At 43.4% G+C, this 15,028-nt stretch overlaps 1 protein-coding gene across 3 annotated transcripts in view; it reads left to right on the forward strand.

The window, feature by feature from the left end:
* The window catches only part of asic1c (acid-sensing (proton-gated) ion channel 1c), a 31,884-nt gene extending 22,810 nt beyond the window's left edge, over positions 1-9,074 (forward strand). For 2 of the 3 annotated variants that reach the window (XM_018757897.2, XM_029253653.1), the window contains exons 7-11: positions 37-128; positions 308-387; positions 875-946; positions 4,025-4,077; positions 8,511-9,074. In XM_018757897.2, the coding sequence (XP_018613413.1) occupies positions 37-128; positions 308-387; positions 875-946; positions 4,025-4,077; positions 8,511-8,589 (376 nt within the window). In that variant the 3' untranslated portion in view covers positions 8,590-9,074. The remainder of the gene's footprint in view (positions 1-36; positions 129-307; positions 388-874; positions 947-4,024; positions 4,078-8,510) is intronic. The other variant, XM_018757898.2, reaches the window with a different exon arrangement.
* The last annotated feature ends 5,954 nt before the right edge of the window (positions 9,075-15,028 follow it).

The raw sequence follows: 15,028 nt of genomic DNA on the forward strand, positions 1-15,028 counted from the left end.
AATATGTTGATGCATTTATTTATTCTTCGTTTGTAGAGATAACATACTGGTGCTGGACATTTTCTTTGAGGCCCTGAACTATGAGAAGATAGAGCAGAAGAAGGCATACGAAGTGGCAGGACTGCTTGGTGAGGTGATAAAAATGCCATCATGTGTGAAAGTGTTTAATTCGAGCCCAATGCTGCCTGACATTTTTAAGGCAAATGCATTAAAATGTGTGATCAAGTGGAAGGGAATTATGTGCTCAGCAGCACCCTTACATAAGGACCAGCGACGATGCTGAACTGTTGATTCATTTGTTATGCAGGTGACATTGGCGGACAGATGGGGCTCTTCATTGGAGCCAGTGTCTTGACAATACTGGAAATATTTGACTACTTGTATGAGGTAAACGGTCTCTCGTCTCTTCCATCGGTTCATCTAGACTGTAACACGGGTGGATGAACCGGCCATTTTTAAGGGCTTTTCGACTTCTGCCATTGGATGTATGTGCTGGGTCTCGCGGAGCGTCATGCTCCTGGAGCACACCGCTACACATGATGAGGACCTAGCTCATGTGCACTTGTGTTGTTGTTTTGCCTGGAAATCAGAACAGACCTGGATTCTGTCTCGCCAGCCCAGACGATTAATCTTCGGAAACATGCTGCGGATAAACACAATCTGTTTGGGTTCACTGAGGTCCACCTGCTCAGTGGAAATTGGCTGCAGAGGCTTAAATGTGTTCCATTTTCCTAGCAACAAATGCTGAGCCTTTCAACAGCAATATTTTCTGACTATTTTTAGAAGAACTTAGTACATTAGGATATTCGTTTTTCTGTTGACAACTGTCCTTAGTGCATTTACATACTCTTCATTTTACCCTTATTTTGTGTAGGTATTTAAAGATAAAGTCCTGGGATTCTTCATACGCAAGAAACGACCTCGGCGGTGTCAGAGCGACAATCTGGTAACTAACGCCCCTCCCCAAAATGGCCAAACCCCTTTCTTTTCTACGCTTGGTTGTTAATGTGGATGTGGCGCGTGCAGAAACTGGTGTCTTTTTTCAGGACCGAGGTCATTCGTGATTGTGCCGGTGCCTCAGTTGCTATAAGCAGCTCAGCCCTTGGCTCAGTTTCTCTTTTTCATTGAGCTGTCCTCAATTCCTGGCCACTCTGTGAAGTCGGGCCGACAGCTTCACAAACTGGACTCTTCCAGCATGAGGCAGCCCTTTGACTATTTCAAGAGTTTAAAAATGCTGCAGAATTTTGAGCAATAATGCTCCCCAGCACACAATCCTTGTTCGAGATCTGCTGAGCAGAAGAGGTCCTGAAAAAGGCACTTGCTTCCGCTACTGCCTGGAAACTCTTGCATGGACGGTTGCTTCAGTTCTGGAGTTTGGCTGAGATGCTGACTTGGCAGATTGTTGCTAAGAGAACCCCCCACCCCAGCCCACCCCCACTAGGCCGAAAGTGGAATAAGTGCCATATAAGCACTGTACAATAATACAAGCAAATTGCTGTGCTTTGTGCTCTAAGTATCCATTTGAAACATATTAACCTTTCACTGTGTGACTTCAGTTAATAACAAACAGCCCTATAACTGTATATTGTACTTAATTGTAATTCTGTTAAGTGTGACTCTAAATGAATGGCATGGAATTCTTAATTAGTAATTGTAGATTTTAGAAAATAGTGTGCGCGCACATGTGTGTGTGTGTGTGTGTGTGTGTGTGTGTGTGTGTGTGTGTGTGTGTGTATATATATATAAATACATATATATACACATATATGCCATTCATTTGTAAAGTTCACCAAGGGATTTTAGAACAACATGAAATATAACAGTCTAATTATGTCAGGAAGCTCCAGTAATGGAATCATGACTTCAGCAATTTAAAAAAAAAAAATGTGTTCCATTTTGTGCTCTTCTGCTTTACTATATTAAATATATATGTTAATATATTCTTTGGCACCAAACAAGACAAGATGAGTTGGTAGATGTACAATAATTATGAAGTCATCATGTTTGGACCAAAGAACCAAATGGACCTGGTCGCTTTCTGCTTCAGTTTCGTATTTTCATCTCTTTCTGTTCCCTTTTCTCTCCTGTATGAAATTCTCCCCATCGCACACGCTGTTGTAACACATGTAACGCGAGAGCTCTGCTCTTCAAGACAAACACTTAATTCTTTACATGTTGTCCCTTGTGAACCTCAGTATTTTGCATTTATTTGTACAAGTTGTAAAGTTTTTTGAGAATTTTGTTTCTCCCTCTGTACCCAAGCTTTGTTGTTTGTGTTTTTAGTATAGTGCGCTTTGCCTCAGCCACTGTTTAATTTTGCCCTGTCATGTGGTTTATGTCCAGTGCCACTCTGAAGGTACGCTGATCAGATTCCAGTGGGCAGAGAAGCATTGATTAATTAAGATTTTTTTCCCCCCTATTGTGGTTGAATACCTCTATAAGTTATTGTCAGGATTCATGGATCATTTTTATCTTTTAACAGTGTAGATATTCTGTTATGTCCTGATGCTTTAGGGAACTTTAGGAAATTCTGACGTGTTCTATTGATGTTTTCCTGATAGATGTGGTGAAGTACATTTAGGTTTGCAAAGGGATATGTTCAGCTTTCCCATGTGTGGTAAACAGCAACCTGCATAGAAACAACTATATATCTACGTTTCGTATTCATCCAACATTAAAGCTGATGAAATCCCAACGTTACCAGAGGTGTGACATTTCCTTTCTAAGGCTCATAACTCAGTCACCTGTTACAGTGATCAGGTTCACGCAAGGACTAAAAGTCGGTTTTATTCGGTGATTCTCCACACCTCGCTTTGCATTATAACCATTCACCTGCAGAACGTTTTACGGTCAAATTATGTGCTTTTTTGTTTTGGTGTGAACTCAAAACTCATTAAATCTTGAGAAGCCACATAACAACATCTATTACTGCACTCCAGGACACGTTGAAAGTCCTTTCTCTGCCAGCGATTTTCTAAGACTTCAAATTTCAACGACAAACATGTATGTATTACTAGTGCTCAAAAGTTTTGTTTATATATGTGGGTAAATTATGAAGACGTTTCTTTAGCACCTAATAAATGTGTAAACCACATAATAAATATAAACCCATGTATTTTAGCCTACGTATGAGACATAACCTTACAGGGTTTACTCATATAGCATAGGCGTCTTTTGTAAGTATGCTGACTTAAGAGCAAATGTAATTTGTACGATAAAATTTGCACAACAAAACATCGAATCGCATGAGGGATACTTTATGAGAACAGAAATTTAAACTGAAAATATGCTTCTTTGTGACGTTAAACCAGATGAGGCAAGCAGCTTCTTCTCCCATACTGGGTATTGCTTCACCTGACTTATAAATTGTTGTTGTGACACACGGGCTTTTTTCAGAAATCTCGCAACTCTTCGTCGTATAATAATAAGCCCTAGAGCAAAACAGTTTTTAAAAAGCACTGAAAGTTGAAAAGGTACAAAGCCTAGTGATGGAACTCGGAGAATTCTCTTGAAAGTCAATGTCATTATGAATGACTGTGTGATATAATTTACTGTTATTTGTACACAAGTGTAAGAATATGTTACCAGTGGCTCAGCAGAGGTAGTTTGAAGAAAGACCTTGAGAACAAAACATGCAAATTTGCATTTGAATTTACATTAAAAAAATAAAGTTATCATAACATCTATGGGCATGTCAGGAACTACAGCACATTACAGTGAGCACATGTTTGTTCTTATATGGAATCTGTGTAGAAATCAATACGGCACAATATTCCTATAAATATTTTGTGCCATATACTCATGGGAATGCCAAGCTTGTTTTCCAGTGAAGGATTAGCAGTGCCGTTCACATTAATAATTGATCATGTCCTGGAGCGCAGTACTAGTCCATTGTACCCAGTGACCACAATGATTTGTTTCAAAGCACTTGTTATTTACTTAATCTCTGCATTGTATTATTTTGTTCTTTTTTTTTTTATTTCAGTCACCTCCTTCATCTTTCTTTTCATCATGTCTATTCCAGGAATTTCCAGAGAACCCAAGCAGCCCTGGTGTCACGCCTAATCTTGCCCCCAGGTAGTGATCCCCATTAATAACAGACCCTCCCTCCCCCCTCTCTCTCTCTGTTCAGACACACTGGGACCCATTCCATACCTCCGTGCCCCTTTAAATAACTAACACGTTCACATGAAGCTTTTTGGGGTGGATACTTTCAGCAAGAAATAAAACACTTTTTTTTTTATATAAATTATAGCAATATTAAAAAAAAAAAAAAAAAAAAAAGGGGGCACTAATAACCATTTAAGAGGTTGCTCAGCAAACATAAATGAACCTCTCTGACTAAGTTCTCACTGATTTTGAGTGATGTGGGTAACTCTGCTTTAAAACAGTGACCGAAAATGTGAGTGAGTCCTTTTGGGAAATGATTTTAATGCACTAGTTGACTCTGAGGGTTGATGACTTTTGAGATCATCATCACTTGAAGTGCATTCAGGTTTATCTTCAGTGTCAGCTCTGGAGGCACAGTTTGGAACGGATTTTGGGAGGTTTTTTTTTTTTTTTTTCCCTACCTCAACACCGTGTAGGGCTTGCATTGTTTTTGTTCTCTGTGCAGTTATAGAATGTTGGCCTTTACACACTGCATCTGTTACCTGCTCTTATTTCACTACTGTTACTGCCATATATAAATGAAAAGCCACCTGCTTTTCCATTCACATCCAGCCCATAAAATGTAAAGTAGCTGCACACAATCGTTCATCTTGCTCATCTTTGTATTTAAAGGAAACCAACTATCCGAATGTGTACTTCTACCCGTTCTTCATGACTTCTTAGTTTTCCAGCAAACAGTCTCCAGAGTTAGGTGTCTGGGTATTGTGGAAAAGCAGGAAAGCTCAAAGTTTTTGGGAAGGAGAAACGTCCTTTCATCCTGTCACCAGAAATGACAACAGAAATGTAAGAAAAATACACGAAGGACAACAAAAATATAGATGACAAGGAGAGCTGTGACACAGGAAGGCTTTGTAATGGCTTGTGATGACTCGCGACAAGCTTTGAAAAGTTCCAGAAAGTGGGAAAACATCTTTTAGGTTGCACAGTAAAACGCACAGAGCTTCATTTGGAAGGAGCGTAAAGAGACGCATGAAAAGCAAGTGACCTGCATTCCCGAGTGCAGAAGACATGAGCAGTTTTCATCTTTCCAGCAAAGCCGTGAAGTAAACGTTGCTCATTTCAGTGACCTGGAGGAAGTGTGTATTGATACCGGATGCCTTCATTGTGGTATGTGAGACAATGTGGTACGTGAAACAAATAACCTAAACATATTCTTGAAAAAGCAAGGCCATTTAAATCAGTGTTGAATTAAGTATTTGGGCTTTTCATCCATGCAGCTAGGCTGCTTGTTGTTAATAATGATGAGTATTCAGGTAGGACCCCACGTATATGTCTACGTTTGTTACATATAAAGAACCATAACGGGACACTGTACTCAATTCTCAGCTTCTTAGTGGGGAAAAAAGTACAATGAGGCCTGTCACAGTATCATAGTGTGGAAGCCTTCTTTGCTAGATAGACTATTAATTTCCATAAAATTATGAAACTGTCGGAATGATAGCACAGTGTGGCGTGGATGAGAATAAAGGAAGCATTCAAACACACATCAGCATATTTTTATATAAAATGCAAATCTGAGGGTGTGATAACCGCAGAGCTTTAGCAACCGTACAGAAAAATGTTCCGATTATTTAGCGTTGATAACATATGAATGAATTCAGCTGAGATTCAGTTTTCATCTATACATTTAGTCTACGGGCTTTATCATTTAGTCATTTACCTGATGCATTTCTCTAACTTGGCTTACAGTGTTAGGTTTGTACACTAACCTACTTACAGTAAAAATGACCCTCCTGTATAAATGGGTAAATCTATGTATCAGTGTGAGGTAAATAACTTGCTCAAACCCGAGTCCTTTGAGCGCAGGCCAGCGGCCCTAACCATTGCACTCACCACTGGACCACAGAGTGAAATAGCAGAGAATAGTTCAATTATAGTAAGTGCAAGTACAGTTCTTTCCCTTTTGTTGGACATTGGGGTCGAGACTTTTATTTATTTATTTATTTATTTATGTTTACCTTTGTAAACATCTCTTTTGTAGGTGATCCAAATGACACTGAGAGCCCCTTGGTTATTATTACCACAATTTACTCTCCGTAGTGCAGAGGGATTTCTCCTTTAGAGATCAAAAAACATGTTTACAGCTTAAGCGTGTAAATATTAGTTTATTAGTTCACAGACTGTAAGCATAACCTTTCTCTAAGCGGATATGAGTCATAGTCCATTGTTTTGTGATCGTGCTGACGGCTGCGCTTGAAATGCTCGCTTCAGCATTTCGCGTAAGCAGTAAGGGAGAGAAATGTTAAGGGCGTCAGCCATACTTTATTACAGTGCTTCTGAGCTGCTGCTGTTAGCATAGTTGTCTTGTACGTCCTGTCAAAGTGAGAATGACTCCTCAGAAATTTAGCAATGTCGTAAATATGAAGTGATCATGTTCTCCGTTGCTTTGCTTTGGGATAAGCACACGTTCTGGAGGTGCGAAATTGAAATAATGTAAAATAAGGTGAATGTTGCCACCCTCCCCTGTCTGGAAACCTCGTTGTTCCCTTCATCACAGCTCACAAGGCTCAGAAGAGGGTATTGGGTGAAGAGGCGACCGCACCCTGACCGTGCCGCGTTCTCCGCTTTTGGCTGCTGGTGGTTTATGGCACTTAAAGCCAGTTTTGGAGGGCAGCGTTCCTCTGGTGTGTGGTGTGTGCGCACAACATTTGCGGCAGCTAATTTGAGACAGATGATAGAATTTTTTCTTGCCTTACTGCAAATAATGGAACCGAAAAGGAACGGTAGATTAGGGAAATCTTCAGGAAAAATAGCTCACGTTACATAAAGGCAGGTAACAAAACATCTTTTTTTCAGTTAGCGAATTTCATTTAATTGGGAAAGAATGATAAGACTACAGAGAGCTAAATGTGTTTTGAGGGAGGGGTTTGCTACGGGTTGAATACGGGGACAGGGTTGTTGAAGTAATACGAAATGCGGAAATTGAAATGTTGTGTCCACGCAGAGATATGCATGTGAAAAAAGCAGTTTTTTTACACTATTTACAATGTGCTGACCAAGGTTAACCCCCCGCTTAGAATGACTCGTTCCTGAAAAACCACATTAATCATGCAGTAGCGGGATCATATTTGCACGGCAAACTTGTGAAATGTTTATGCTGTCATGAGGATACCGATATCGTCAAAGGCTTCGTGTGACAGAACCTTTCATAATACAGTAGAAATACTTATTATATTGAAATATATATATTTTTCCGTTTGTTCTTTCTCCTAAAGTCAGACACTTCAAAGCATCCCCTTCACATCTCCCTTGGGATGGAGGATAAAGGGGAACACACAGTAATTGGGCGGTTTCAGCAATTAGCACTGATGGCTACATCTCTGTGAAAAAGCTAGTTTTACTGCAACGAGGTTTTTTGGTGGTGAAATTGGATTAAAAAAGCAGTTTCAAAACGCATACATATGCTTCTGTATTAAACTCGGCATGCTGTAGAAGACACGCATGCAATCTGGGGAAAAATGCTGCCGTGGATGCAGAGTTTCACTTTTATGAAGCAGCCCCTGCAGCCCTGAAATCCATTTTAGGTGGCCATTGCCATGGAACCTGCGCCCAATGACATCGCTAGATGCACCCCTTTGTGATGTCATCACAGGCCTGCATGCAATGCGTTCGCATCGTAAAATGGACGTCTACCTGCAGATAGCGCTGTGCGGCGCAAAGCCAGCGGCAGTCATCTCCAGCCGACACTCCGTGACCTCTGCGCCAACACTTTTCGCTGAAACAACCGCGGTTGCACCTGCTGTGATGCCGCCGTGCTCGTGTTGGAGAAAAAACATGCAGTAAACGTGTGATCCACTCAAATAGCGATCGAGTACAAGACCTAAGACTAAAAAGTGTTTCTTTCTCTCTCCCCTTCCTACTGCCATGCCATGCACATCTATCTTGCCCTCCTCTGTTCCCCTTTCTTCCGACGCCTTGTAAAATTGGAACCCTCGACCCTCCTTCTGGCCTCCCCTTCTGCCACTGCACAAACATCTGCCCGTGTCCCACGTCTGCGTACGTTTTCTGTCTGTTTCGGCTGGTTAACCGCACCCATTCCTTAATGTGCTCGTCTTCCTTATTGCTGTGCGCCATCGACTTTGCTGTGTTTCTTTGGTTCTTTATTCGTCGCCTTCACTCTGACATTTCCACTCAACTCTGTGCCGCTCCTCCGTTGGCATCCCGTGTCATGCTCCTCCTCCCCGTCCTCGTCCTCCTCCTCCTCCTCCTCCTGCTCCTGGTTCCTATTCGCTGTACCCTCTGCTGTTGCCCACCTGTCGCTCCCTCATTGCCCCTCCCCTAACACTTTGACCTTTTGACCCCTCCTCTCCCCTTCCCTGCCTCCCGTTTCTGTTTTGCAGAGTACCTGTGACACACTCCGGAGTCACTCGGACAGTCTCGGATTCACGCCGAACATGTTACCTCGTCACCCGACTCTAGGCAACTTTGAGGAGTTTGCCTGTTGACGACATACAGAAGGGCTGGGGTGCAAAGAAACTGGGGTTCGACAGCAAACTGTGACAATTATCACATATATATTATTTAAAAAAATGTTGAGGAAATATTTAAAGAATAGCGAAACCTATAAATGCCTGAATAGAAGTAGAATATCACTCAAATAAACAAAACTTCCAAACAGAACTCAGGTTTAACTGCCATTTCCTGGCATCATTTCTCCGCTGTTTGTTTTTTGTGTTGAATCCTGGTACATCAGACGTGAAACGGATCTCGCTCAGCCTCCTTTCGAAGGGCCCGGTGCCCTGCCGGTACAAAAGTACAGCAAGCGTGGGACGAAGCGATTTGCGGCCTTCGAGGACCACCTGCTGCTGCTAGTCTTGGAACGAGCCTGGGGGAGTAGAGGGAGGATGAGGCGCGAAAGAGGACTGCACAATTCTGCGTCTTATCGCAAGGGCAGTGGCTCACCGTGACAACTTCCCGGTCGAGGGGAAGGGAATCGCAGTGGACTTCCAGCCGCGGCCGCTTGACGACGAGCACAAGAGGAGCTGTAGGAGGGCACCTGGGCAGGCCTACGTCCCGCAGAATCGGCAATATGCTTTTTTAAATGTTGTCGTCTTGTCTTCATGTTTTTTTTGGGTGGGGGTGGGTTCTTGTGCCTGACCTTTTGAAAGCCAGGTGGCATCCATCCCTGGCGAGGTCCACGTGAATGTGAGGCTTTCGGCCCTGCGCCATCGGAGCACAGGCTGTCTGTTGCAGGTTCTCTCCTTGTACTTGAGAACTGCCCTGAACTTCAGAATGGTGTGAGCTCAGTAATGCCGTTGTCTTGCTGGCCTCCCTTTTTACTGATTGGGGTTACTTGCGAACACTCGTGTTTCTCTGTATGGCCAGTGAGCTTATTTAATGAGGGTGAGATATCCAACAAATCCTTGCTAGAGGGATTTTTTTCCTCACAGAGGGGATTTTTGGTCATCCCTGAAAGGACCTTGTGACCATTGTTAGACTTCGAATCCACCGATATATACAAATACAGTAGAGGTAAAAATACTTTAAGAACTTGTTGTCGACATCAGTTATTGTGTGTGAATTTTAAAGTTAAAACTGAAACGTTTCCCTGTTTTGTGGTAGGTGTGTGCAAAACTGGACTGTCGGAGCAGTGTGTGTAGAGCTTTCAGAGAAGGAATCAGAACTAGAAGCTGCTGAGATCCAGTGTCGTAGAGAAGGACCGGGCGCTTGAGCTACGAGTGTACTGTGAGAATGGACAACGGTAGGCCAGCAGCTTTCCTTCAAACTGATCATCGGGAGAGACCTTTTCATTGTAGGGATTTCACTTACGAGTTTCAAACAATCTAGTACTGTGTTCTTTAAAATGTGAGATTTTCCAGTTTACCTTGTGGGGTTGAAGCTCAAAGGCACCGTAAGCCCTGCACTGTGTACATATAGCGCTTCAGGATGACGAGCCAGAGTGAAGCTCTTCTAACGAACGCCTAAATCTCATTGGCCAAGGATGGCCGTGTTTTTTTTTATTTATTTTTGAAATGGTCGGTTTACGTATAAGACGCGTTTAAGAGTTCCATAGTGACACAGTGAAAATCTTTGTCTGGAAAAAGTGGAGTAAGGGAGCAGTCGTCGACGTTTTCCATGTTACCGCCATTATAGTGCCATGAATAAGCCAAAGCTGGCAAAATTCTGCTTGGATACTTGTAAACATAGAGGAGTTTTGTCATACATGAATTTTGCCTGTTTTCTCAAAAAGGCCACGCCCGCGAAAACTGATTGGAAGCTATGGAAGTAGCCATATGTTTGAATTGATCAACACGCTTTGTATACCTTTCAAGTATCTCATTAAAATGTGCCCGTGTACCTGATGTTTAAATTTGACCAAGGGGCTTAGAGGACATGTTCTAGTGGTAGAAAATCCAAACAGTTCGAAATGGGTGGGGTTGTGACAGATGTTTCATCTGAAGCAGAGAAATGAACCTGAAAGGGATACTGTCTCCAAGACAAAAATGTTTTGTTTTTTTTTTTTTTTTTTGCACTCTAGCACCACCACTTGGCCACCACGTGTAACTGCAACACCTGGAGGTGAGAGGGTGTCTAGTTGTACCTACGAAGCGGTATCTGTAGGACTTGCAGTTCTTGGTCCACAGACTGTGATGTTGTATGTTATATTTTTCTCTTTACTGCTACGAAGCTGCTTTTGCCAGCGCTGAGCGCAGGCCTTGTGAACGACAGCTCGTTCCGAGAGGTTTAGTCGCACCTGGCTGCCCACAGCTGCACACGCGGTCACCGTGAGCGTGGAAGCGAGCCGTGGCCGCAACCCACGGGCTGAACTACCGCGAGGCATGATCACAGATGAGCACAGTTTCTGGCGAGAAAATTAAGAGTTGTCTAAAAACTGAACTTTGAATTCGAAGAGGCGTCTGATGACGTGCAACCAGTATTGAGGATCCGTTACAGCTGTGAACGTTTCAATAGCGGCACATCCTTCGGTTGAGTTTCCATACTCATCCTCATAATGTCTTTTCTCCGTACTCAGGTTTAAGCCTTCAGGTCCAGTTCCCTCCTCTGTCACTTGTGGGATTAGGTCCAAAAGACCGTGCAGGATGAAGCAGCGATGTGTCCCCTTTGGGTGTTTACGCCACTGGAATCCTTGGGTTCGGCACACAGGAAGGGACCTTTCAAAAGCATCCATGTCAGCAATGATTCAAATAAATATTCCTTTCGTCGTCATTTAGAGCAGGCCTGTGGTAACCGTGAACGCGGCTCCCGGTTCTGGAGCACTTTGGCCGCGGAACGAGGCCGCGGCCTGCGCCCCCCCCCCCCCCACACTTCTCATCTACAGCCTAGAAACTCTTCCCCCAGAGGAGAAGCAGCATTATGAAATTAGGTTATTATTTCAATGTGATATTATTTGATAACTGCACAAAAGGGTTGGTGTACCCAGAGGGGACTGACCGGCGTTTTATTGCTTTTCAGCTGAATACTGCTGACGCCGTGGCACGGCCGGTCCTCTCGGTCGGTCACCGTGAATCTCGGAGCTCTTCACCTAAATTCATCTTTTGGCAAAACCACCGATATCACGATGCAGCCTGCAATAAAACAGCGCTGAAATGCTTGTTAATAAATAATGTGAAGCAGTGTGACTAGCACACGTGTGCTGGACTCAGGTGTTTGCGCATTTACTCCATTGCACAGGTAACATCGATGTAAATAAAGGAAACGTGTTTCAGTTCAATGAGAAAACAGAATAAGTGGGAAGTACAAAGTGTCTGTCGCTGTGCGGTTAAAGGAAGAGCCGTGTGGAGCAGCCCTCGGCGCAGGAGCGCTCCGGGAATTCTGAGGTCGTGTATTTATTCCTCAGAGAAACGGTGATATCAGTTTGGTTTCTATCGAAGAAAAGGCGCGTAGCCTATAAACTGCCAGGAGAAAGGCCTTCTTGAAGATCTATCTGGGGTGAGAAGTTCCATTTTATATGGATTTTAATGCATTTTTAAATCCAGCAGATATCTGTCAGTATAGCACTGAAAAACCTGTTTGTATATTATAATCAGTTTTACCTATTAGTCTTATGACATGGTAGATATTCAATCAGTAGCATAATTTTTGAAGGTTTTTTTTTTTTGGACTACAAAATACAGAAACCGCTTAAAAACAGGTGATTTAAGAAAAAAAAAAAAAAAACTATACCAGAGTAAATGTGGTGAAATCATCTTTAAAAAAAGTCAGATTGCTCTAGATCGTTTCATATTTTACTGCCTTGTGGTATTAAAGTTGATTTTTATTTTAAAACTATGTCGTTAAACGGTACGTTTTGGAGTTTCCTGTTCTTTTCCCTTTAGCACATTGCCCAAAGTAGCTGGAAATATAGATTCAAGTATAGCTGGGTGTCCTTGAATTTTCTTAGTGATTCTGGACTTTCCACAGTCCAGGATTTTCATGGCAAGTGGTGGCAACAGTTTACTGTAGTCTCTGCTGGGGGAGTGGAGTATTATTTACTCCTCTCTGAGGGAAGCCCCAGTGCCTGTTCAACACATTAGTCCACGGATGGTCTCTGATTTCAGACAGACACACACTAGCTGAAGCTGCTTGTCCCAAGCGGGGTCGCGGCAAGCTGGCGCCTAACCCAGCAGCACAGAGCATTAGGGTGAAGGGGGAGGGGACACACCCAGGACGGGACGCCAGTCCGTCGCAGGGCACCCCAAGCGGGACTCGAACCCCAGACCCACCGGAGAGCACGACCCAGTCCAACCCACTGCGCCACTGCGCCACCGCGCCCCCCTTCATCATATAGATTTTTTTTTTTTTTCTACATTCCATATGAGCTTTCGGGTGATGCTGTATCGATGCTCCAGAGCCCTCCTAAGTTTTACACACTTCATTTGTTCAGTCTTGTCAGGTTGCTGTTTCAAAGTGCCAAGAGGCAGAAGAAAGGAGCCCAATTTTCTGTCCAGCTGTTGACTTCACAACAACACGAACCCTAGTGAATAACAGGTGTTTCAAATCGATAGCAGCGCTGCCCTTTGGTGCTATAACTGTTTTAATGTGACGATGGAGGCTCTCACCGACACGGTGCGCAGAAGAGCTGTCGGGACTTTGTCTTCCAGTGCGTGGGGCGCATTCGCGTCTTTTTGACCTTACGGTCGCGAGAAGGGAGGCGAGCGAGGCTCGGACGTCGACGCGAACCGTGTTCCGCAGGACGTTCCCAGCTTCGCTCGGAGTGTGTTCGTAGCGCCGCGCCGTCCTCTCTGTGTTGCGCTTCATAGCTCTGGGTCACTGCAGGACTCCTACTGCTTACCATGTTTTTACTCCACCCTTTCTCTCCATCCGCTCTGATTAGCTCGGTGGCATGTTATTAATGATAAAGGCAATAGTCCGTGTAAATAACCACGGAAGGACATGAGTGATGGCTGTGACGTGTTCATGGCGTCGTGGAGCTGAGCTGAGGCCAGCGTCTCCAAGTAACTCAATGACTGTTTTTCCTGAATAAAACTGACTGTTGTCGTGAAACGCACACAGCCTCTGGCATGAATGGTGTTGCTGTGTGTGCGTGGAGGCTGGACCCATCACTTAATTTCCATGACGTTAATATTTGGCCATAAAGGTGTCTGCGACGGCCCTCTCCAAACGTTGCCTGCGGTGCATTCGCGAAACGGTTAGGGCGTTTCCCTCGGTTCCGGGACAAGGAGAGCAATACCGCTTACTGTGCTTGTTCTGGATGGCCTTCTTCAAAATTTAAGCAAACGGTGTTTTTTATCAGTTTTATTTTATTATGAGCAATAAAATACGTTTCGCAGATGACGCATTTCAGAATGTAACCGAAAACGTATTTTCCGATTAGCTGAAAATACTACCTTTCCCTGAGGTCCGTCATTTCATTCATCAATCTCTCCGAAGCACACGGTGTGGGATTTATTTGTAAACGACTAATATTTGAGGCGGTTTTCTGGGACACGGCAACTCTGCTTCAAGTGTAGTCCTGCTTAGGTAATGCGACCGCAGCCAATTTCGCTTTGAACGTGGGGGTCCGAGGGGTGTTCGAAAGTTGGGTTTTCTTTTGCCTTCCCAGTCATAGCGTTCAGTCACCGTAACCCTAAAACAGTTTTTTTTTAAAGAAAACTCTATAAAGAAAACATTCAAACCTGCCAACAATTTTGGGGTTCTTTTTTTATCATTAAATCAAAAATACAGAGGCAAAAAGCAGCCCCCCAACATGAACGTACTTACAGTGCTGGCATTCTGAGTGCTACAACAGGACCTTTGTTCGACACGCCGCTCCTCCGTCCGTCCGTCCAGCCAGTGAGCGCCCGGCGATGGGCACCGCGTGGGCAATGCCATGTGATTCCAAATCCTTCAACTGATAAACTATGAAATAATGAACATCGCAGATGTGCTGATGGATTTTTCCAATGGAATTTCAGCCCACTAGTAGATAGAGTGTACTGTAGCCCCATCATCATCTAGTCAGTCCGAAGTGCTCTATTCTTCTGGCTCAGACGTTCGGTGTGTGTTGTTGTGGCCCTTTTCTCTCAGCCTCTCCTTGCATGTTCACTGCGATCCCTTGATGCCTCATGTATCCCTGTGTATCTTTGCTATGTTTCAGTACATATTCCGTATACATACACACATATACAGTATATATAAATATAAATATATTATATATATCTCTACTAGTATCAGTAAAGTACTTGGAAGCCAGATGAAGCAAAGAACGAGTTCCTCGAAACCTTTATCAGCTGTGACTTTGACAGAAAGACAGGACGTGTACGTGTGTTTTTAACATTTTGGTTTTGTCGTACCGTTCTTCGTCACTCTGCTCACATGGCTCAAAGTATTACGTTTACGCAAATCCACCGGGTCCTCCAGAAGCAGTGTTCAGATTCGTCATCAATGCTGTTTTTTTTTTTTTTTTTTTATTGAACGT

Source organism: Scleropages formosus, chromosome 7 (assembly GCF_900964775.1).
Source record: "Scleropages formosus chromosome 7, fSclFor1.1, whole genome shotgun sequence".
Classification (NCBI taxonomy): Eukaryota; Metazoa; Chordata; class Actinopteri; order Osteoglossiformes; family Osteoglossidae; genus Scleropages; species Scleropages formosus.